Raw genomic sequence first — 26,143 nt, forward strand, 5'->3', positions numbered from 1 at the left:
CTTAAAACATATTTTTATAAATATGCAACGGTGAAGTGGAGAAACGAAAACAATTACATACAAGATAAAAATGTAACTATTTACAGTGAAAAATGAAGTTAGTAAAATGACACCCATTAAAAACCAAACTGTGGTACATATAACGATTTACTCAAGAAGATGATTATGGCCCGAACGCGTTATAAACTACGTATATCTGACCGAAATATCAAAAGGAGACTAGTATATCTTAAACATAAAGAGATCTATCACTACATTATGGACAGGAGCGATCTAATGCTAATTTAGTGTCATATTCATTAGCCAATCAAAAGGCTTTATTTGAAATACAACGTGTTTCAATGAATAATTTGTATTGAAATCGTTTGAGCATAAATACCATAAAATACGTACTAAGAATTAAATCAGTCTCTTCTTAGGACGTTGTGCAGATTAGTTGGTTTCAAAACGTAAGATGTATCGACCAAAACTCTACCTAATACTTTCTCACATGCTCTATGCGGCAACCTCCGTGTCTTTAATGATACTTTGCGCCGTAAACGAATATCGTCTTGCTACCGATTATCACTGGATATACAACGTTCTTAACGTTCCGAATGCTATCATGGTCGCCTATGCTATAATGACTATTATACCCGCCATTGCCGTCCTCACCGGCATCTATTACGAATTCCGTTGCCAGTTGGCTGCTCTCTGTTGCAGTACGATGCTTGTGCTTGTATTTGAATTGCTCATAGGAATCTGCGGTTTTGCTCAGAAGTCTAGTTACGTGAGTTCCGTTGTAAAGGCCTTGTCATCCGCTGAAAATTCTTACTTCGGCGATAATTCTGCACATGTTTTCGTGGATTCTGTTCAGAGCAACTTCGGATGCTGTGGCGTCCATAACTACACCGAATGGTACCGATATCTGTCTCGCACCAACCTCCCGGACTCCTGCTGTATTCGATATACCTCTGGTTGTGGGGGTACCGCATTCAACACCGGTAATTTCTACGAAACCACATGTGCTGCTGCCATTTCCCAATGGGCTACAATCTCTGAAGTCGTAATGGGACTCTTCTTCTGGTTCATCATATTTCTAAAAATAACCTGTGCTTACTGGTTCCATTTGTACTCGGAAAACTCGTGACGTCTGGAACACCTGATCTTGGAGGCTTACCAGATATTAACTCCGGTCGAATCTTAATCTGTTTTACATTGTTTATAGCACGAGTCAAATCTTTACGATTTGTATACAAACTCTGGACTTTGTTTTTGACAAGTTTATACTGTATAAACCTTACCAATAATTAACTCTTGAATCTTAGTCTACTCGAAAATCTTTATAGCATACTTCCAATTTTGTTGAAACTTCCATACAATGTCTTGACTTTGAACACGTTAATATTTTCAAACTAAGGTTTTCATATTTGCTAACGATTAATCTATAACCAGACATGTACGCTGAAAGTGTACACCCGATATTTGTTACGAATCGATGTTAAATTACATTTGTCTATTCGATTTAAGCAAATCGGCTTCTGTGTCATGTTAATTCATCTTCAATTAACTAAAAGAATTATCGAACACATCCTTCGTATATTTTTAACACGTTAGACTTAAATATTGTACAATTTACGTTCACATAATCCTATATTTCTATGTTGACTCTGCTTTTGGTTTTAATAACCCATTCTTGACACGATTCGTGTAGTTTATTACAATTCTGTTTATCCATTAGGGATAACATAATTTAAGTTGTTAAACCTTACTGTTTAACTTTGTTTTCTGCCATGAGTCTTTGTAAATCAAATGTCATTTTCACGAATCGAATATCTGAATGCTTTTATCAAATGTAAATCTAATTTATAACAGCAAACTCATATGACCAGTTCAATTTGATAAAATTTTCCCCTCCCTCCGTACACTATATCCGAATTCTTAGCTGTTCTTACATTTACTGTTTTCTATAAATATAGGCAGATTTAGCATAAAATCGAACAAACCAGGAGGAACCTCAAATGTACTAAAATCTTATAACCAATACAAGTTATTTAATTTTATCTTGCGTATCGGGCTCTTGTGTTTTAAAGGCATTTTAAATGTTTTTTATCTATTCGTTTTCCTTTACTTGTCTCTTTTTCAGACAAGCTAGCCTAGTGTTCGTGGAGGTGTCGGATGTGCCGCCGACGTTTTGTTAAACAGTTCGTAAAAATCGAACATGAGAAAGCATTTCAAACTAAAGCACAAATGAGCCAGATATGCAGGTAAATTGTTTCGCTCTGGAAACAATTTATTGTATATTTAAATATTTGTTCGTTTGTTGGCTTCTCTGCGTAATCCTCGAATGTATAAAGTCTGTTAATGTGACGAAACCCAGTTGCAAAAAACTGGTACTTTGGATTACTAATACAAATAAAGGATTTCTTTCACTGACAAGATTGTAAAGATCTGATTTAGCATCAGAACATCTGCTTGTACTGCCGCCGCAGATTTGAAGTTAAGCAAACCAATATTTTTTGGTATGAAAACTTTTTAAGTCATTTTAAATTACAAATTTTTAATAAAATTTGTCTAACAAAAACTTACGTAAATTTTAAGTTTACGAAATTCATTTTGTGAAGATTTCTGATATCTGTAAAACGTACAGGACATTTCTATATCTGCATTAAAACTTTCAGAAACTTAACTGATAGTAATTGTTTAAAAAAAATTTTATTGGTCACCCATTAAATGTTTAAAAATTAATATTTATATCTTAGGAAATAAGAATTGTATCTGTATTATCCGTACATTATGATTACTCTCATAGTCATGCACGAACATGTATCTGCAACTTTTTTTTTTTTTTTTTTTTTTTAAGTCCATTCTCTTCTCTGCAAAAGAGTCTAAAAATTTTATAACTGTTAGCAATAGTCTACGTTTAATCAAATTTAGACTTCTCGACGTGACTTAATGTTATTTAAATTGAATCAATTACATATTTTCCATATCCTTTTGTTAGTCTAGCGAATAAACTAAATCCAGTAAGGCTTTTAGATAAGCCCAAATTAAACTAGAATGTCAGCAATTCTCAACTCCGTATAAGATTTAAAACCTTCAATTTTAAACATTTCAAACATACTATAGAAGATGTAGTATTTCACACGAAATGTGTGGGAGGGCATAACCCTTAAGTTTGACATAGAAAATAATTTTAAACCTTTACTTCGAAAGGATTTTACGATTGGTAAAATATTTTGGAAGCATCTTTAAATTTAAGACCTTTTGTGGTTTACAGCGCCTAAAAATCTTTATGCACGCTACGATATAAACTCTATACATCCCTAACATTTTTACAAAGTTTTTTTTTTTTTTTTTTTTACCATCCGAAATTATTAAAGGAAAAATTTGAAATGAAATTTTAAAATATTTGCACTTAAACATTGTTTTAAAACCTATTCTTTATGGGCAATTTAATAGCTGCTTCAGTAGGGGGCATGGTTTTTAACGCCGGTGAATCATAATTTTAATTTTGAGTACTTTTTATTATAGTTAAAAGTTAATTTAACAAAGAAAAGATGCGAAATAAAATACATGGAACAATTTGATCTAAAATCTGAAACCTTTTCATTTCACGTAAAAATTCATTGAAAAAATCGCCTTTACATTTTTCTTGCCAGAAAAATGTTTTCTGGAATTATTTCCAAGTATTAAGTTAAAGTCTGAAGATAATGAATTTTTTCAATACGATAAAAGTTTCGTTCCTACCAGTGATACATTTTGGGATTATTATTAGTTGTTTAGCAAAAGTAAAATACATTTATTGTATTAACAATAAATGTATTTTTATTTTGGTAAACGAGTAATTATCCCAAAATGTATCACTGGTAGGAACGAAACTTCTATCGTATTAACAAAAACTCTGGCAGCAAAATTCTAAGTATGGAAAGACAAACTAGACATAATTTCTTTATTTAACATTATTCCGGCATACCGAGCGACTTAATCTATTTAATTTTTTTTAGTCGCAGACCCTCCTTACTTCATTTAAAAATACATAAGTTAAATGCATTAATTATACTAATGACAATTTATTCTGAAAGCTAGCACCCTTTATCAATACAAAATTACAATTGGTTAAAACAATTTATAATTATTGAAAAAATTACACTAAAAATACTTTCGTTAAAATTTATGTTTACGTGAAATTTAAAAGCAAGCAGGTGGGTAGTTAAAGAGGCGGAGAGTGGGCAAAACTGACCTTTTAACTCTTCGCATCGGTACGTACCAACATGGAATGTTCGTATACCTTTTGTCTTTTTTCTCTCAAGATTATATGAACGTTATTTTACGTTGATAATTATACGTTCTTGCGTACAATGGAAATATTAGAATTACAGGTGAAGATTCTTTAAAATGTAAGCGTAAAAAAAATTGTGTGAAAATATTAAACCATGCTTAATTCAATAATATTGGTAGTTCGAACACTTTTCCGAGTTATATCTAATTCATTAATACGAACTTCAGGGGATTTCTTTTCTAATGTTCCTGTAAAAATTTTATTTTGTAATTGTTACAAATTACGATGACTTTTTTTTTTTTTTTTTTTTTTTTTTTTCTTTTTTTTTCTTTTACATAAAAGAAAAATAAATTCTTGCGTTTTTGAATGCTGAACTTAGTCATTCTTATGCCTCGTTCACTGTGCACTCACGGGATCATGCATTCTTTACTTTTATTTTTATCGTACACTGGACAACTGCGTCATCCATCTTCAAGCTATACTACATTTTACTATTTCTTAACTTCCAATTTTCGCAATGTCATACAACTTATTTTCTGAGGAAACTCTCTTATAAAAATTCTACTTCGGTCAGATTTGATTTTAAGGTGTTATAATCGTTAAAGTTTTCAATTGCTAAAGACCTCGCCGATTGTCTTATAAATTAAATAAAGTTAATGTTTTTATAGTGTTTTTAATAACATCTTAAGATCGAATATGGTATAATCTTTAACACTGCATAATGACTGCAGATGGAACGTCGCCCATCTTCAAGGTATTAGATGCATACACTTTATACAAATCTGAATGTGAAAAATGAAAACTAACAGCTAGGCACCCCGCTTTATTCGCCAAACGGTGCTCAACTTTAAGAATTTCCTTCTTAAAGGAACTATTAATTATCTATATATTAATACGATAGTGTTATTGTATCACGCTTACATCCGGGTCATTTAATTATGTGCTTCCATTTCTTGTCATATATAATTTTACTAAGAATTCATAATTTTGGTTTTGGTTTCGAATGTCATCTTTTTAAATTATTTTACCAAGGATTCCTCAATTTCGGTTTCGATTTATAGCTGAAGGAACTAAAGTTATATATATTCATAAGTTTGGGATTCGGTTTCGATTCAAGCTAATGAACGCAAGTGATCTATTTTAATTTATGAAATCTTAATTTTATAATATAAAAATCGATAGAACATTAACCCTGTAAGATATACAACATCTACAAGAATTAAAATATTTAAGTGTATTTTACGACCTGACTACGCCTGGCGTCGCTGCTAGCTTGGATAAATACTTTTGCAGCCTATCACCTCATTGAAACCTATGGTTACATTTTATGTGAAAATAAATTAAGCTTTCTAATGTATTTTTATATTCATTAGCCAATAAAAAGGCTGTATTTAAAGTATATGCTTGAATAATTAGTATAGAAACTATTTGAAACTCGCCATAAATACCCTACAATTCGTTTTGGAGGGTAGATCTCTCCGTTTATCTTGAACGTTTAGTTAAAAAACGTAAGATGTATCCACCAAAACTCCATCTGATACTTTCTCACATGTTCTATATAGCCTTGGTTTCGTTGATGCTCTGTGCTGTAAATCAAGTTCATTTAAGTAAAAATTATCACTTGGTAGACAACATTCTTGCCGTCCTTAATGCTATTATGATCGCTTATGCTATATGATAATTATCCCGCCCTCGCCGGCATCTATTATGACTGCTATTGCGTTCTCTTGCAGTACGATGCTTCTACTCCTATTTGTATTGATCATAGGAATCTCCGGTTTTGCTCTGGAGTCCGGTTATGTTAGTTGGGTTTTAAAAGCATTGCCATCCGCTAAAAATTCCCACACCATTCTGCCCATGCAATCTGGGATTCTGTTCAGAAATACTTCGAATGCTGTGGCGTCCATAACTACAAAGAATGGTACCGACATCTGTCTCTGACCACCCCGCGGACTCCTGCTGTATTCGATACACCCCTGGTTTTCGGGGTACTGTATTCAACTCCGGTAATTTCTACGAAATCACATGTGTTGCTGCCATTTCCCAATGGGCTACGATCCCTAAAGTCTTAATGGGGCTGTTTTTCTGGTTCGTCGAATTTCTGCAAATATCATTCTTCACTGATTCCATGTGTACTTAGAAAAGCTCGAGCACGTGATCGAGGAACCCTACGAAGAATCAATTATTCTCGAATGTATATCTTTAATTCTGTAAAAATTTAAATTATGCTATAAAGGCATAATTTATATTTTTTTGCAGGTTTTCAAATCTCTGTTCTCTGCGAAATGAATCTTTGCGTCTTACACTTTTTAAAAATCTATTTAGCTAAGGAACATTTACTGCATCACTTTCATTGGAAGTATTATAAAAATCCGTATATACCAACCCACTTTTAATTTTTAAGCTAGAATTTTTTTTTTTTTTAAACTATTTCGTTTTTTTGTAACGATGTTTACATTTTAGCGGTACGTCTCTTTTTGGTTTAGTTTAATAGGTATTTACTATCTTGTATAGAAAGCATGTTTAACTGTGCAGTTCTAGGAGATCCACCCCTCCAGGCTTTGCCTTAATCGCTTGAGGCACCCTTATCGGAAAATGAGGACAGGGCTGACTAGGCAAATTTTGCAGGTCATATTCCCCCTCCTCCTAAACGCCGACTTCTCAATTCCATTTCCCGACTCTCTTTTTTTAGTTATGAATATTTATTACTTACACATTCCAAAGTTTAAGTAAAAACGCTATGATGTACTTACATGGCATGTAAAAATAAGTAAAATAACGAAAACTTAGAAAAAAATAAACGAATCGAAGATTGCATTTTATTTTTCTCGATTCGTCACGTATACAATTAAAGAAACAATTTACTCCATGGGGCGGAAATTTATAAATACAACTACAATTGCTATGTTTAATACGCGATATTAGTTTATTCTTAGCCCCGCGAACTAAAAGTATTTATTTAATATTCTTTCTAAATTCATGTATTTTGAGAAGGGACCAGCAAATATAATTTAAATAGTGCTATAAAACTGATGTTTCGAACTCTGCTCACCTACGTCGTTATTCAACGTTTATCGCTTTCCAAATAACGTTAATTATAGCACACTCTTTTAACGAGCACAATGATAATTAGTTTTTAAATGTTTTTCTTGTGTATTTGAACAAACGTTTTCGATGTGAGCTAATGGATATTAAGAACACAATTTTTTTTTCAGTCAAAGTAATCGCCGCGTTCACAAAAATTAATAAACGATGGAAGAAAAAAACGGAAACAAATTACTTGCATGCATTTCGGCATTTGTACAATAGCCAATAACAGTCACAAAGACAGATTGGGAAAATTCGGGTTAATTGACCAAGGTGATGAATGGGAACTGATTTAATGGAAAATGGCGAAAAAAATTTAATTTGGACATGTTTAAAAAAATATTTCGTCTCTATTTGCAAAATTATCGTCAAGAAAGAGTTGTAACAATTCGAGCCAAATACAAATTGAATTACATTACCAATTAAATAATAGAAGACCATCCGAGATCCGTGGAATCACAACATTTATAACGTTTATTCCTACATTGATTTCATGCGAAAATTTATAACCTGTGATATATTTAATAAATTTTTCTTGCATTACTAAAAAATGGTCAGTCGCGGTTTCTAAAAAGGATAAGTCGTTTTATATTATAATTATTACGATAGAGAACACATTACATTACACCCCCTCCTAAAAACGAAAAAGAGAGGCAATGGCTAGGACAATAGTATCATAATGGCAACTCATATTACATTACCCCAAAGGAACATGAACTTATGTCAAAAGAAATGCTAAACTGGGCTGCCCTACGGAAAAGGAGGATGTCTGTGAAAGAACAGGTATTACAATATTTCTATCCTATTGCAGACTAGTATATACTGTGAAATATTCTTCATATTGCCTGCCTCGAGAATTGGACCTCTAGCCGCCAAAAAATAAAGTACTAAGTAAAAATCCAGTTATAAGTGACACTGTTCTAGAGTTTCAAAGTCCAATCCCCAGTGTAGTCGATACGGATCATACAGCTGCGAATTATTTAAGACTTCTACTTGAACATGGCTGACTGAACGAGAACAGAATAAAATAAAGGAATCCGTTCGAAATTCCGTGAACATTACCGAGTCTAACACAGATTTCCGAGATCCAAAAATACACGTGAAGAATGTCGGAGCTCATATCGGTTTAAACATTGTGCGACTAACACTCGGGATCAGGACAGTAGAAGCAATAATCCAAAAAAAAAAAAAAAAAAAAACTCAGTTTACGTATGTACAGTGATTAGTAGTACAAAATGTTTTGTACGAAGGCACATCAACAAAATTTGAAACTTACACTGAACAACCAGTAAAATAATTAAAATAAAATAAAGTTGTGAACAAAATCCTTGTATTGTTTCGTTACCTTTGAGATTATGAAGTTGTAGATTTTAACATGCGGTTTATGCTGACATAAAGCATCGTTATATATTGATCTACGAGTGACGAAACGTGCCTTTTTATTTTGATCAAAGCGCGCTCGTTGTAAATATATTCTGTATATCAACCGGGGCCAAATATAAAAACCTAGTAGAATAAAGGGTACACTTTGTATCATCCATTGATCGCAGGTTAAATAGTTTACATCCACTATGTAAAAATAAAAAAGACAACATCTAAAATAAGCAGCTTTCAGTTCGTTACACACACACACACACACACACGCACACACATATATATATATGTATGTATATATATATATATATATAAGCAAACGTACCCGTCGTTGACTGGGTTCAAAAACAGCCTACAGAAAATGGACTCTGATTTATGAAAGTATGATAGGTTATGAAAAGGAAGAGTTGTAAATTCGGGTTGAATTTTGGGGTATCAAAACCTAAGCAAAATATGATGAAAGTAAAAATAAAATAGATAAACCCCATAATTTATTATAGCATACTTGTTCACACTGAAACACTTATCACAATATTCTGTGGATTTATATTAAAAAACCTTGTTAAACTTTGTGACGTATTTCCATTCTATGGAGGTCAGCCGCGAACGAACACCCCATAATTTTATTATACCATATTTCTTCAAACTGAAAAATAATTATCAAAGTATACTTACGCAGATGGATATGAACAGTCTTTATTAAAGTTTGTGCCTATTTCCATTTTATGGAGGCCAGACGCGAACGCAGACACCACAATTTGATTATACCATTTTTATTTAAGCTAAAGCATACTTATCAAAGTATTCTTATGTACATCTATATCAAAAACACTTGTAAACGTTTTTTTTTTTAAATTTTTTAATTTTTTATTTCCATAATTTGTGGACCAGGCGCGAACGGAGACCCCACAATTTTAATGAACCACCATTCTGCAAGATCAAACATACCCATTCCTGTGTCTCGATACACTTTCTATCATTATATATAATCAGTTTTTAAAATAGTCAACCACATAGGAGCCTATTCGTGACTACACACACACACACACACTCACACACACATTCAGCTTTATATTATAGATATACAAACTGAGCCACAGAAACGCGTGGCCGGGTACAGCTAATATATATACAAGTTAATAAAGCATTTCATCGAAGGCATGAAACAAAATGTTTTTACTATAGGCTTTTATCTTCAAAGTGCACTTTTATAAATTCTACAAAGAAAAGTATGAAAATTTAACTTAATTTGAATCAAAAAATTACCTTGGATTTATTTTATGTAATGTACATTCTCTTGCACTTAAAAAAACATTGAAAATTTTATAACTATATCATTAATTGCTAGATGAAATATAATGTTTTTAATTTGCAACAAAATGTACATTATCTCTATCCCGTGTGATTTTGACCGTAATAGGATTAAAAATCAAGATATTTCATGCAAATACAATATGCACAAACGGCAGAACAATATCTGAGGTGTGTTATAGGCTTATTATTTCTCAAATTCCTCGATAATCTTAGATTTCTATACTTTTTCTGCTGAGAAGTCACGGCCAAAATCGGTTAAGATCAATGGAAGTGGTAAAATATTTTCTCTCTAATAAATTCCTCATCCCCCTGCCACCACTTAACACCGTTTGGGGATCGTTCACAAGGAACAGTTGAGAAGAGAACTAAGCTGCAGTGCTCCGTGGCGTAGTGGTTAGCGTGCTGGACAATTCACATTATATTTTCACGTTCGCGCCGACCTACCGTAGTCGTTTTTTTTTTTCTTAAACAACTGGAATGGACTTTTCTTGGTGGCCGAACTGTTAACGTTGCAGATTTTTTTTTCACACTTTATTTTCCTACTTTTACTCATGACTCCGGGTTTGATCCTTCCTACTTACCTACCATAACATTTTTTAAAACTCCCCCCCGTCCCCGAAGCAAACACTCGGGCAACGCCGGGTAGCCCCGCTAGTATAAAATAAATCCAATAAAATTTCCGAGTATAGAACGCGCAACATATACTTGTCCATGTGAAAAAGCCATCGGGGAGTGAATGTAAGTCATACAAATATAAAAATTGCCCCTGAGACTTTTTTAATGGTTATTGCAAGCGAATTTTGAAGTGCAATATCTTAAATTAAAATGGTAAAACCGTTTAAATCATTCCATGCACGTTCACTCCCCGTTTTTCCTGAGGTTGACAGAGGGGAAAACATGAGGGTTTTATTTTACTATAGACATGTAAGTGTGTGAGCACGCACGTGAAAATCTCGTAAATTAAAAAAATTAGCTGATTTTTTTTTTGTATGAAAGTATCGTGTTTTATCAAAAGTAAATCGATCGAAGAATTGAAAAGAATACTGTTTAAAGACTTATAAGAAAATAAGTGGGAGGCCGATGATTAATCAGAAGGAAAGAAAGAAAGCATACAAGAATGTATTTTCGCACAGAATGAAAATATCCAAAACTCACGAAAAACGATAAGGTAGAAAATAAGTATTAAAGAAAATAATTTTCGAGGAAATGCGAAATTTTCGCTATTTACCTTGTGTTTACGTCACATGTAACGCAACAAAACAAACATAGCCGAAATCATTTTTTTCGTTGAATCATGGAAGACATAAATAATTTTGACATGAAAATTAGGTAGATAACATTGCTTATTGTTGAAATTGACAAAAAATGTAAGTAGTAACATATTTTTGATTAAATATCAGCTTTTCGGCCAATTTCGCTACAATAATAAAGAAGCAGCCGTTTTTATCAGCCGACCTGTACAATGAACACACCGTATATATTTTTCGGTGCTCTTGCAGAATTTGACCCGGATCCTCAGGATTTTGCGTCAATCATGGTTCGGAATCGACTGAATTAAATCGATGAAAGTAACAGACGCAGACGCATTCGAAAACAAACAAACCGGGAAAAAGAAAAGTAAACTAAAACCTACTTTTATTATTTTTTTTCAATTTTTTTATCAACAAAAGTTGCGGGGTATTCCAATAAAAGATTTTTTTTTTTACCGTAAATTGTTAGGTGAAAATTTTTTTTTTAAGAAAACTTACATTTTTTTTTTTTTAAAGAAAATTGGTAGTATGTCTTTCTCTTTATTTTGAAAACAGATTTTTTTATAAGAAAAGATGAATGGTTTTTATGAAAACGATAAATTGGTAGATGAAAGTACAGAAAAGTGTTTTTTAAGAGAATGTACAAATTATTTTTGTCAAAGGTTATTTAAATAATAAAACAGAAAAAAATACCTCCAATCATCCGAGAAATAATTAAAAATTTAGATTTTTTTTTTACACGGTGGTCACCACTTATCAAGTTTATGGAGGTCGTTTATGGAGATCAGGAAGAGAGTTGGGCCCAGGATTGACTCCAGCATTAATACTGATTTTTGTCCGTCGACCACTACTCTTATGAGCCTATCGGAGAGAAATGATTTTATACAAAAAACAATGTCGATTTAGTGTTTCGACATTTGAACAACGCACGGCTTAATTCAATTATTGCTGGTCGAGCTCTAACCATAATTGACGAAAAGTCCCGAGAATGCAGGCCAAATTCTGCAAGAGTACCATTCTTTTTAAGTTACTATTGTTTTATTTTTTCAATGTTTTCAACGGATTATCAGCGATTGCAAACTAAAAACTTCAATCAAAAAAATTCAGTAAATTAAGATTTTTAAGGGGTTCTAAGTTTCTAAGAAAAAATCCTAGTAAATCGATTCCCCTTATTGAAAAACACTGTAGGGAATTACGATACCAAATTATTGCCCGTATGTTCCTTTCGTTTGTTTTCAATATTTTTTAGTAGATTATTATTGATTTGACACTTACCAATCAGATTCTGTAATCTTTTTTTTTAAATGCAAAATTTTTAGGGGTCGCTTTGTTTCTAATATAACGCAGTTAGATATAAAAGTTTGTGGAGGTTTCATGATTAAACTTTTTATAACTTATTGTATTAATGTTATTTTTTAGTAAAAATTATATTTAAGTTTGGATATAAATTACTAAATTTACTTCACTCTACATGATTTAGGTGACTGAAATAGGAATCTCACTGAACAATTCCATTTGCATTTTTAATTTTCTGTCTATTTCAATAAAAACATCGTTTCCGAAACGATCGTACAATCTATTGATTTTGTTTGCTTTCATTTTGAAACTGATTTTTAATTCAAATTATGAATCATTTTACTCAATATATATATATATATATTATATATATATACATAAATATATATACATATATATACTTATATATGTATACATACATATATATACATAAGTATATATATATGCATATATATATATATATATATATATATATATATATATATATATATATACAGGGTGACCTAAAAAAAAAAGAAACGGGCCCCGTGTACACTTTATGTGATATCTCCATTATTCATTCACCGATTGCCCTTATCTTACAGGACATGGCAGAATCAACGACTGTGAGTACACCAAGACCACATTGGGAGCTGGGACAAAGAATACATTGTGTTAAATTTTACTACAAAACAGGCTCGTTTAAGAAAACATAGGACAGTTTCATGCGTCAATTCGAATGTGAAAAGGCTCCATCCAAAAGCAGAATTCAGAACTGGGTGGACTACTTAGAGAAGTATGGGACGTGGAGAACTTCAACGCTGCCAGAACGAACCGTCCAAGCCACTCGGGACGTCCCAAGAAGCGAACAGCCGAGCTAGTCGAAAGATGAGAGAGTTTCTCCAGCAGAGTCCGAAACGCTCTGTGCGTAAGCGAAGTCAGTCCCTCGGTATGTCCCGTGAGACTTGCAGGCGAGTGCGGGTGAACGATATCAGGGTTTATCCATACAGAATACAGACGCTGCAGACCCTTACAGCCTCAGACAAGAAGCAGAGGACGAGGGCTATGGCAGTCAGGAGTCTCGAGGAGACACCAAGTTTCGTTAACCTCCTTTGGACCTCAGATAGAGCCTACTTCCTCCAAGACAAATGTCTTCTGGGGTCCTTCAATCCCCTGCACTCTCCTAAGTGCACGGCGTGGGCTGCAATCTCGGCCAGAAGCATCATCAGATCAATATTCATCGAAGAATCTGGCGCAGCAGTGACAGTCACCAAGGAGCGGAATGTGGAGGTCCTCAAAACCTTCAAGAGTGAGCTCCAGACCATATACCCGTCACTTATGAGCAGGTTCTGGTTCTCACACCTCAAACCTGTCCCGAGATTGGCTGAAAGATAACTTCGGAGGCCGAGTGATCAGTCTCAAGGTTGATTTGGAGTGGGCACCCCATAGCCCGGACCTAAGCCCCCAAGATTTTTTTCTTTGGGGCTATCTTAAGGACAGAGTCTACGTAGGGAAACCCAGAACCATCATGAAACTCAAGGAACCCATCAGGGAGAAAATGAGAGCCATTACCAATTCGGTCTGTAAAAATGTCATGGACAAATTGAGGCCATCTAGAATATATGCTGTAGACGGAGAAAAAAAATGCCAAGGACCCTAGTGTTTTGATGTGATGTTTTGAATATAATAAGCTAGTTATGACCAACGTTTCATTTCATTCAGACAAAACAATAAGAAACAATGCCTAATTAGATTTGGGGCCTGTCTTTTTTGGGTCACCCTGTGTATATATACATACATATATATATATATATGTGTGTGTGTGTGTGTGTGTGTGTGTGTGTGTGATCCAGAAGGGAAATACTAGCTTTATCTTAAAATTGACCATATCTAGACAATTCGGCTATAGATGTCAATAAAATGTTCACAGATATTTTGACTTATGATGCTAATAATGTCTTTGAAATTTAAAACGAATACTCGGCGTACTAGTGTATATATATATATATATATATAATATATATATAATATACATATATATATATATATATTAAGACAAAGTTTGCCACGCTGACGATTCCTAAACGCATGCGCAAGCGGATTACTTTCATAAATAATATGTCTTTCCTTTTATTTCTTTTCTTCTCCAACTACAGGTTTAATGCAGTCTCATTTTATGATGGAAGATTCCAACGTTTTAAAAATTATCTTTTTTTATTACATTGCTTTTGTTTTATTATTGCTTTTAATAATAACAATGATAGAAAGAGAGATAAAGTAAGCAATATGTTTAATGAGAGAGGAAAAGGGCGATAGAAAGATATCGGTACGGAGTGAGGCAATTACATTTATGACAAATTAGAATAATTAACGCGATATCATCAAAGTGTAGGAATATTTTCTTATATATTAGGGAACTGCTTCAGGGAATTAAATGTTTTGTAAACTCGCATCTAGTATAATAATAGTTGCCTATCGAATTGTCTTTATCTTCCTTTCATTATTTAGACTGGAATTATGAACTGGAAGTGTAAATTTTTACTTGGCTCTGAAAAATCATTCACAGATAATTCGTCGTTCACGCCGCAAACAAGGTTTTAGCACGTCGACGCTAAATTGCCTTAACCCGAAGAAAAATCTCTTTTCACACGTGGAAATCAAACTGTGGCCTTGTTAGGAGGGCCTCACCAACGCCATATTCTAACGCAAGTGTCTCCATCCTTATTATGATGCCATATAGGAAATTTCTATAACAAGAGATAGATGAAGGCTACTGGGGATGCTGATACATTTTTCACATAAATAGGTTCTTTCATAAAATTACATAATAAAACTAGAAAGTAATGTTATGTATTGTGATTTACAATCTTGCCCAGGGCCTGTTGTTTGGGAACCATTTTTATTTACCTTACCTTTCAATATTTGATTTTTTCCATCATGGCTATACGATGTGAAAGACTTACTTCCATTCGTAGAATACAGCAGATATTTCTTATAAAGATATTTGCGCGAATAGTCTAAAAGGAAGCAAGATTTGCGTAATACCAACCCCCTTATTTTTAAAGCGTTGGCTTACCTTCAGTAACAAAACGTCCACAGTGACTGGAAATAATAAGATCATTAGATAAATAGTAGCCTATAGTTATGACAAGTAAACTGCACAGAAACGTCTGTGATTCACTTCCGATAAAGATCATACAATTACATCATAGAAAAAAATGTAGCACTCCATACAATAAATAAAACCATTAGTTTAATGCATATTCCTTCCCTAAAGCCAAGAAAATATATTTATTTTTTTTAAACAGGTTTTTAGCAACCTTTACTTCGAAGTCCGTCAAGCAAACAAAGGATACATTGGTGAGAATACATCCAATGATATTGAGTCATTGTTGTTGTCACGTAATTCTATTGACAACTATCCTTATCTTTTAATTCCGTTATTTATTTTACAAAATATGAGATTTAATACTTATATTAACATTAATAGGGTATCTGGCGTTTACTGGCGCAAAATTCAAACATATTTCTGTTAAAACCTTTATCTTCTCTTTATCCTTTTTTTCTCTCCGCAGGGTTTCTCCTCTTTTCCTTTCCCCATTCTACTGTTCTTTCACCATTCATCACATTTCTTTCCTTGGACACAGAACTCACCTTATATATTCCTCAATGAATGTGTCCACATAAGGAAATTAACTACTTGATTTTTTTTTACTTTCCTTTAGTCAGTTACTGGAAAACATTACTTCGTAAAAAATCTGCGCCAGTTTAGTGTCTTTTTATACATTTTAGTTATTATTCATCCGGGGAAACACCGTTCAATGAAATACCAACTATGTGAGTGGTGATTTTTTTGGTTTTGGATTATAGCAATACATACATACATACATACATACATACATACATACATGATGATTGCAACGTCTTGTCAGAGGAGTGCCACTCCCTCAGGCACTGAAAGTCCATGACCCGAAAATGACTTTAGTCCCGCCGGCAAAATTCATACGCTCAGGCATGACACTGAAGACGGTCACCAGTATACATACGTATATATACATGCACGCATACATACATATATACACATACATACACATACAAACATACATATAACACACATTTATGCATACATACATATACTATACATAATACACATACATATACTACATAAACATACACAAGACAAGTCAATGACATGCATACATATATATAAATGCAAATATACATATATACACTTACACACATACATATCTGTAGACACACACAATGCATCATACACATACATATACAGACACACACGTATGCATACACATGTGCATACATATAAATACACACACATATACAAATACATACACACATATACATATACACTTATGTACACATATGCAAATATATATACATACACTTACCAACATATACATACACATACATAAATATGCACTCATACACAAACATGCTCATAGATACACATCTACATGCATACATATACATACACACATGTATATATACACATACACATACACACGCATGTATATATGCAGGTACACGCATGCATATATACACATACATACAAACAATATGCTCATACATACACATCTACATGCATACATATACATACACACATATATATATGTATACATACACATACACACGCATGTATATATGCAGGTACACACATGCATATATACACATACATACAAACAATATATATACGTATATACATACACACATATACATATATATATACGTATATACATATGCATACGTATACATACATATACACATAGATATACACACATATACATACACCTTTACATAAACATACAGTTATACACACATATATACATATAATGATGGCAGATCAATTATTACATGCTTCGAGCATTTTAGGCTTGCTCGCATCACAACTTTTCCATGGCTGAGCGAGTATCTATACACAGATGATATTACAGAGTTTTAGCTTTGTACGACAGCTTAATCTCTCTCTCTCTCTCTCTCTCTCTCTCTCTCTCTCTCTCTCTCTCTCTCTCTCGGTTCAAAATGTTGACATCCAGAAACAAGCAAGAGCAAGATAGCCAGCAGCAAGTCAAACTGCAGACCAGCTTAATGCGGGTACTGGTCTCCCGCTTTATGTTTTTGTTTTTAATCTAAGATTTGCTTCTCCTAAAGGGGTTGCCTTCACCACGTTTTGCGGGAGCCCTTTCCACCCCACATACACATGACAATAAACACATGCGTACATACAGATGTACGCCAGCATACGTATGCATGTGCACACATATGCAACCATAATAATGTAGAGGCACACATATACGCACACACATGCATATCCCTATACATACGTACACACATATATACATGTAAAATACACATGAAGGAACATTCCAAAAGTCATACATAGTAAGTGATCAGCGGCTGGACCGTTTTTGCCTGCTTTCCTTTCCTCATTCCTTTTTTTTTAATAAAAAGTTTGTTTAGATTCACACATGCAGTACATGATGATGATTATGATGATGATGATTATGATGACATATTTACACATAATTTTCCAAATAACTCATCGTACGAATCGACGAAAAATAACAGTCTAATTGATATGAAATTACAGACGCTTGTTTTTAAAAAAAAATAAAAAGTTTGTTTTAGACTCACACATATGCAGTACATGATAATGATGATGATGTTGACAAATTCACATATAATTTTCCAAATAACTCATCGTACGAATTGAGGATGAACAAACAAGCATACATGCATACATAAACACATACATACATACAAATATACATACATATAACTGCCTTTTATATTATAGATTATTTCGGTGTTCTTTTATTTTTTTCTGTGATTCAATGATGGTGAAGCAGTAAATATATCTTCAATTCACTCTTGCTTTTATGACAAAACTTCTATTTACGTTTCGCTGACTATCGGTATCGTTTTGAAGCTTTACCCTTCGGACGACAAATATCGAAAAATTGGCTAAAAACATTAATTCCTTTACCCTCAACTGGGCACTTTTCTACAGGGAAGAGTCGCTTTCTTAATATGCTGATAAAAGGCTATAAATTAAAATCCAGTGATAAACGATTCATGGTTATAATTGAAGCAATTTTGTCAGTTAAGTTTATATTCTTTCCACCGATAAGACAGACGCAAATACACAGATGGAGACTGAGAATGTGTCTGCCAACAAAAATGTAAGTGCGTAGTTTTTTTTTTAATAATTAAAAATATTTTTTACTAAAATTTTTTTCTTATATTTTTTCACATTTAACCATATATTTTCATTTAAATATAAACAGTAAGTGTTTTTTGGGGTGCTGAAAACGATTATAACATTTAAATTTTGGGCAGATAAGTACTTTTCATGATATAAAGAACTTACTTTTTCAATAAGTGGGGGGTCATTTTCCTATATAAATTTAAATGAAATTGAGCACCCACTTTCTGGACACCCAGTAATTTCTTCATATCATGAAAACAAATTTTTACGCTACGTTTACGCTACGCGCGAGCGCATAAACGAAGGTTGTTAAATGCGCACTCGCGTACCAAACTACCTTCTGACATTACGTAGTTATCTTTAGCGGCACAACAAAGAATAGATTGACCTTCGCTCCATGAATTCACCCAGCTTGAGTGCAACTCTCGCCTATACACATGCATACATTCTCAGAGCGTTAGATAATAATATGATTAAACGTTAAATTAGTTATTATCGATCTATTTATATGTCTACATATCTATTTATATAACTACCTATCTATTTATATGTATACCTATCTATTTATCTATCTATCCAATAATATTGTTAAAATAGTTTAGATTGAGAGTTATTCAATGTTTAGCTAAAGATGTTTACAAAAATTAACTAATTTAAATACACAAAATAACCCTCAACAGTTGCGTGCGTGACAGAGGACACACGTTAGGCGACGTGTGCGTTTGATGATGACGTAACGGAACTGGCAGGTCAAGAGGTCAGGAGACTGGATTTAAAATTAGATGATAAGTAGTTTCCCAGATAGTAAGCAATGTAATTCTATATATTATCAGTCGTGGCCATTTCTGTACGCGAAAGCGCGCGTATATATTTGACGCCCGTGCGTCAAAAATGTGCGCGCTTTTGCGTACAGAAATGGCCACCTCTGAATTGACGCACGCGCGTCAAAAATCTGCGTGCGCTTGTGCGTACAGAAATGGCCACCACTTATAACATATAGAATTACTTTGCTTGATATCTGTAAAACTACTTGTTTGCGGCAAAAATATGCACGCCTAAGTGTATAGAAATGGCCACCACTGATAACATAAGGAATTACACTATCTGTATACAGATTTTCCTTTATTTTTGTTTTTCAATTTCCTCGTATTTTTATTGAAAGATGAAAGCAGGGAAAAAAACCTTTTAGCCAATAAACAAACAAAAAAATGCCCCCTCGCTGGGTGGCAAGAAAACAGGTGCTCAATTTAAGTGAAATTTACACGGAAAAGCGATCACCCAGTTTTTGAAAAAAGTAATTTTTTTCATATCATGCAAACTACTTATATGCCCCAAAGTTAAATATGATATTCGTTTTCTGTACCCCCGAACATTTATAAAAAGTCGTCATTTTAAAGTTTTTGGAACAGTTGAGAAAAAACTTGACATTGACCGAATTTTTTTTTGTTTGTTTAATAGTCTTTTGAAGGGGAATTTCTGCAGTATGCAGACGGCGACTATTGCCAGGGCGCGAAAACTCCAATTTCTTCTTGTTCAAAAACACGGCAAATAAGTAACAAACTAGACTATTTTCCCAAACAAAAAAATATTTGAAAACCAAAATATTTATTGTATAAAAATTTTATCAATATATAATTGTAAAACATTTATTTAAAAGTTTACGTAAGAAAATATAATTTTAATAAAACAATTTTGTAATGAAAGCAACTGGATTTTTTTATGAACACATAAATAATTTTTTCCGAACAAATAAATAATTAAAATGAAAGTTTTTGAATTTAAGCAACTTTGAAGTGTCAACAACAAATTAATAATTTAAATGTTTTTTGACCCAGAGGCGGACGACGAATTAAGGAAAACTCGTCCCCTGAAAACTCGTACTCGAAAAACTCGTACCCGAAAAATTCGAACCCGGAAAACTCGTTCACTTTTGCTAGATAGGAAAACGGATCGATTATTGAAAACACATTATATGACCACTCTTGAAGGAGACACTGTTTTTAAAAAAGAGTACACATGTCATAATATTAAAAGAATATATTTTTACTTGTTTACTGTAGTTTTAAAAAGATAAAATTGATTTTTCTAAGTGTTTATTTTGTACCTAGCTGCCTTTTGTTGTTTCGTGATCACATTTTTTTTAAATACTAAATTAAGTAATGATTTTAATAACTATATGGTTTCGTTTTTCGTGTCTTACGTCCGGTTTCGTTACATAATCAACCGTATATACTTCCAGTAGCTTGATTTTTTCCGAGCAGTGATCTTGGATATAAACTAAAAAATATACAAATATATTTTCTATTGGAGGTGGGAGCGTTATTAAACTATATCTACCTAAGAATGTTCTTTAATTTTCTATTTTTGAGCGATTATCGAGACTCCTAAGACGTGATCCTCTCATGTAGGACATTTTTATTCCAAAGTAGCACTCGACAGTACTTGAATCACTAAAAACTTTCAAAGCTAGGTAAAATGATCACAGGAAAATCCATTTTATTTTTTTAAAACAAATAAAAATATGGCGAACCTGTACGAGTGTCACCCTCTACTATAAATTTGTTTCTGTTTTAAAATAATTGTGATCACGAAACAACAAAAGTCACTTCTGCAGTATACGGAGCTCGGTCATCTTTTCTTGGTGCGTTTCACTAAACTGTCGCCAGGGATGCACGGAAAACTCGTACCCAAAAAACTCGTTCATTTTTGTTAGGTAGGAAAACTGGTCCATTATTGAATAAATATCGATTGAAAACCCATTTTATGATCATTCTTAAAGAAGATATTGGTTTTAAAGGCGACTACGCATCATCATAAAATTTTTTTTTTAAATAGTTTTAACGCTTTTAGTGTTATTACAGAACAATAAAAAGAAAGAACACACTTATGTATTATCAAAAAAAGCAAATACTTTTTCAGAAGAATTTAGTTTTAACAATTCTTATGTAATTACGAAACAAAAAAGAAAACACGGTACTTGTGTATTTTTATTACCGCGCTTAAATAATAACGTTATTATTTCGAAATCCATTCTTAACATGGGGTGGGGAGGGTGTTTTGTAACTATTCTGTGCTTTCACCTAACAATTTAATAAAAAAAAAGATATCATGAAATTTGAAGTTAACCTGAAAAAACTATTTTAAAATAGCGCGGAATCAAAAATATACAGGTACCGAAAATACTTTTTGTATTTGTTCGGGGGATTATTATTGAATGGACACTAATTTACCAGATTATTAAAAAAAAAGTTAATATTTCGACACTTGAAAGGATTTCTCACTTTTTATTTACAGCTTTATAGTAAATCGATACCCCATTTCTTTGTCCGTCAACATTTTACTGGCACATACACATCGGCAATATTCGTACCACTGAATAGCGGTTTTTAGTTTAACGCCATTGCCATTTGCGGAACATGTGACAAAAAGTGTCTAATAGAGTCAAGATCACAGTGTAGTATCTGTTCTGATGCTAAACTTCACCTTTTCTGTCCTTGATCAGAGAAGAAGAAATACTTCATGACTGAGACAATTTTTATTTTTGTTCCTATCCAGAGCGCCCCTTTCTAGGGAGCTGGATTTTCCTCACATTAAAAACCGACCTTGTGTCTAATTCTGCCCTCGTGGGGAGGCAATTAAATAGGTACACTATTGAAATTGACTATTTAGCGTTTTCAAAAAAATGTACCACATGTTTCAAAAAACAACAACCAAAAACGAAAGTAAAAAAAAAACGGCAATAATCACTTTCGTGTTTCAAAAAAATGAAATACGGGGGATCGATTTATTGTAACATGTAACTAAAAAGTGAGCACCCCTTTCAAATGTTGAAACATTAACTTTTTTTTAATTATTATAATCTGGTATATTAGCCACCATTCAATAAAAATTTACTGAAAATTTTACAAGAAACCGAACAGGAAAAAATTTGTAAAGGAGGTGACGCTCATACAGATCTGCCAAAAATATGTTTTTAAAAATATTATGGGATGTGTATTCTCTCTTTAAAAAAAAAAACAATATCTCTTTCAAGAACGGTCATAAAATTATTTCCAATTGATATTTATTCAATTATGGACGATGTCTCCTACTTAGCAAAAAATGGACGTGTTTTCCGGGACGAATTTTCCTAAATTCCAATTTTGTATATAAATTATCGGTGAGATACAAATAAAAAAATGAACATGTCTGTTATTTATAGATTTTGTTTCACAAAGTTATTAAGGAGAAAGAAAAAGAAAACTGACGTAAACAAATTGTTAGTTGATTTTTAAATAATAAATTTGGTATATTTATATCTTAAACTCATTGTCCTCTGCGATAAGTAAAGGTCCTAATATCGGGACATTTCTTAAACAGACAACTATAGAATGAGTTCATTAAATTAATCGACGTAATTTAATGAACTCATTCTATAGTTGTGTGTGTGTGTATGCTTTTTTTTGTATAGGCATCACCACTAACCAAGGCTCAGATGCCACGCGAAGATAAGAGTTAAAAAGTTAACAGTAGTCAATTGGACAATATAGCAATCGTTAGTAATTGAAATCCGGTAAATTTGTTAACTTAGGTGGAACGGCTCATCAAGAACTTGCTTACGTTGGACTTGAAGATAACCATATTGTAGTCAGCCGGAAAGCAAGAAAACGGAAGACAGTTCTACAGGCGTGCAGTTTTAAGAAAGACGCTTTGTTCATGGAATCTACGTTTAGGTTTAGGCACAGATAAAGAGTGGGGGAATTATTGATAGCGCTTTCAGTTTGACGAATGTTTCTTGTGAAAGTTTGGTGAGGGGGGAACCACCTATTGGAGCTCAGCCAAGTACTTGCCATGAAAATAACGATAAAGCAGAGACCAGCTCGCAACATCTATTCTGTGAGAAAGAGGTTGCAGATAAGAGAAAAGAAAATTCCTTACTAGGCTACGAAGTTTATTTTGTTTTCCGGGCGCTTTTTTTTTTTCTTAGAATCGGAATCGGAATCGGGAATCATATAAGAATCGGAAATTTAGAACGGAATCGGTAATTGTATCGGAATCTGGAACAATTTTGGAATTGTCCCATCACTATTTATTATGTAATCGCATGTGACTTTTTACATCTGACCTGAAGCTCTTTTGACAATTAATCCCGAGGCTTTTTAACGTTCGCTTGTGGGCAGCTTCATTCCTTTGTTTCCAAAAAGCCTTTCGGAATTTCAATTATTTCTATTTGACGTTCGCTTGCCGTCAGCTGCATTCTCCTTTGTTTTTGTTTTTTTAAATAGTCTTTTGAAATCCCAAGTATTAAAATTGTCTTGACTTCTATTGTCGTCAGCTGCATTTTAAGGGTTTACACGCTTTTGACCATTCAGCAGTAGAAATTAAAACATGGCCTTTTTTATATTATTTAATTGGAATTCATTATTGAGATGAGTATTATTTATTAATTTATTTATTTTATTGCGGAATATTATCCTCATCTTTTTAGTTGTTTCACGACGTTTCGGCCAACTATTCCTCTGTCCTTCATCAGATAGCAACCGCGACAGGATGTGAACTCCGAATCTCCTAACTGCATTCTCAGCAATTACTGGCTTCCATAGTTGTTATAGTCTCACCACGAGGCTTACTTGGCCATAAACGTGGTGAGACGACAACAACTATGGATGGCAGTAATTGCTGAGGATGCAGTTAGGAGATTCGGAGTTCACATCCCGTCGCAGTTACCACCTGACGAAGGCCAGAGGAATAATTGGCCGAAACGGGAAATAACAATTAAAAAGATGAGGATACTATTCCGCAATAAAATAAATTAATTAATGGTCTTTTGTTGTTGTTGTTGTTGTTGTTTAAATACTTTAAGTTTAGCTTTATGGCACAGAATTAATACATAAAAGTAATCTTTATTATTATTATTATTATTATTATTATTATTATTATTATTATTAACGCATAAAAGAAGAACAAAAACTACGTTTGCTCAACACATGAAAGGGATGACTGGTAATTTTCTCACGTCACTTTTAGAGAGGACTAGCATTTCAGCCCGACGTTGCCCGGGTGTTTGAATGTGTGTGTTGAGCAAAAAAAAAAAAAAAAAGATGGTAGTAGAAAGGCAGGCTCGAACCCGTACCGCGAAGTATGAAAGGAACGGGGGAAAACCCTGACGTCTTCGTCGTTACGACCACCGCTAAACCGGAAGTGACGTAGGTTTTAACTAAGGCTAGACAATAGAAATGAGAGGATGACTTTCAAAAATATCGGCGAAAAAATAACCCCCTCCCCGTGTAGAAAAGTGCCCAGTTGAAGGTGAAGATATTAATGTTTTTAGCCAATTTTTCGATATTTATCGTCTGTAAGGTCGACTTCAAAACGATACTGATCTTGTAAAAATCAGTCGCCTCTGTCGAAAGTTTTAGGCACTCACGCTAACAGTCAGACATACATACATTTATATATGGGTAACTAAAAATTCTCGACCCAAACCGATTAAAAAGCTTTCCCTATCTCTGAATATTCTTTATGTAAAATTTCAAATGTTTAGACCAGAAAGTGTCTGATTAATTTGGTAGAAACTGCAGAGGTCAATTTTTTAAAACTTGGACCTCTATTATGGCCCCTTATCATTCATTGTTTGGCGCTGAAATGAAGTTAAGTTAGATCGATGTCCAAGGAACGTATATCTAAAATGTCAAGTCTTTAGACCCTTAAATTTTCGGAGGAGTTTGGTAGAGCTCTCAAAGTTCAAATTGTTGAACTTTGACCCCTTAATAGTCAAATTTCTGACCGAAAGAAATTACACAGACTTTCCCAAAACACAGTACCCTATATTTCAAATTTCGAGTCTGTAGACCTAAAATTGAGAGAATTATTGCGTAGGGTAATGTACACAGACACACAGACACACAGACACAGACACACAGACACAGACACAGACACAGACACACAGACACACAGACACACACAGAGACAAGTTCACTTTTATAGATATACTAGCATGGGTGCCCGGTGTGCCCGGGTATTTGTAGGTGTATTTTGAGCAAGAAAAAAAGCGGTAAATATTTTTTAAATTTGACCCCTATTATGACACCTTAAAATGTATTGTTTTTGGCTCAAATCAAGTTATTAAGTTAGATCCATGTCCACGAGACCTATATCTAAAAGTTTAAGTATGTAGACATTAAAATAGTCGGAGGAGTTTGGTAGAGTTCTCTAAGGTCAAATCGTTGAACTTTGACACCTTAATCGCCAAATTTCTGGCCGAAAACCGACCACATAGATTTTCCCAAATCTCAGTACCCTGTATATGAAATTCCGAGTCTGTAGACTAAAAATTGACAGAGTTATTGTGTAGGGAAATGTACACAGACACAGACACAT

At 33.4% G+C, this 26,143-nt stretch overlaps 1 protein-coding gene across 1 annotated transcript; it reads left to right on the plus strand.

Annotated features, from left to right (window-relative positions):
- The first annotated feature begins 378 nt into the window (after nt 1-378).
- On the plus strand, nt 379-1,767 carry LOC145247321 (tetraspanin-3-like). The gene has a single exon (XM_080108965.1). The coding sequence runs from the start codon at nt 455-457 to the stop codon at nt 1,127-1,129; it is 675 nt and encodes a 224-aa protein (XP_079965091.1). The 5' UTR covers nt 379-454; the 3' UTR covers nt 1,130-1,767.
- The last annotated feature ends 24,376 nt before the right edge of the window (nt 1,768-26,143 follow it).

The sequence above is a fragment of the Euprymna scolopes genome, chromosome 25 (assembly GCF_053919585.1).
Source record: "Euprymna scolopes isolate OS-2025 chromosome 25, ASM5391958v1, whole genome shotgun sequence".
Lineage (NCBI taxonomy): Eukaryota > Metazoa > Mollusca > Cephalopoda > Sepiida > Sepiolidae > Euprymna > Euprymna scolopes.

Coding starts and splice junctions, on each gene's coding strand:
- LOC145247321 (XM_080108965.1), top strand. CDS start 455: ATGTATCGACCAAAACTCTACCTAATACTTTCTCACATGCTCTATGCG.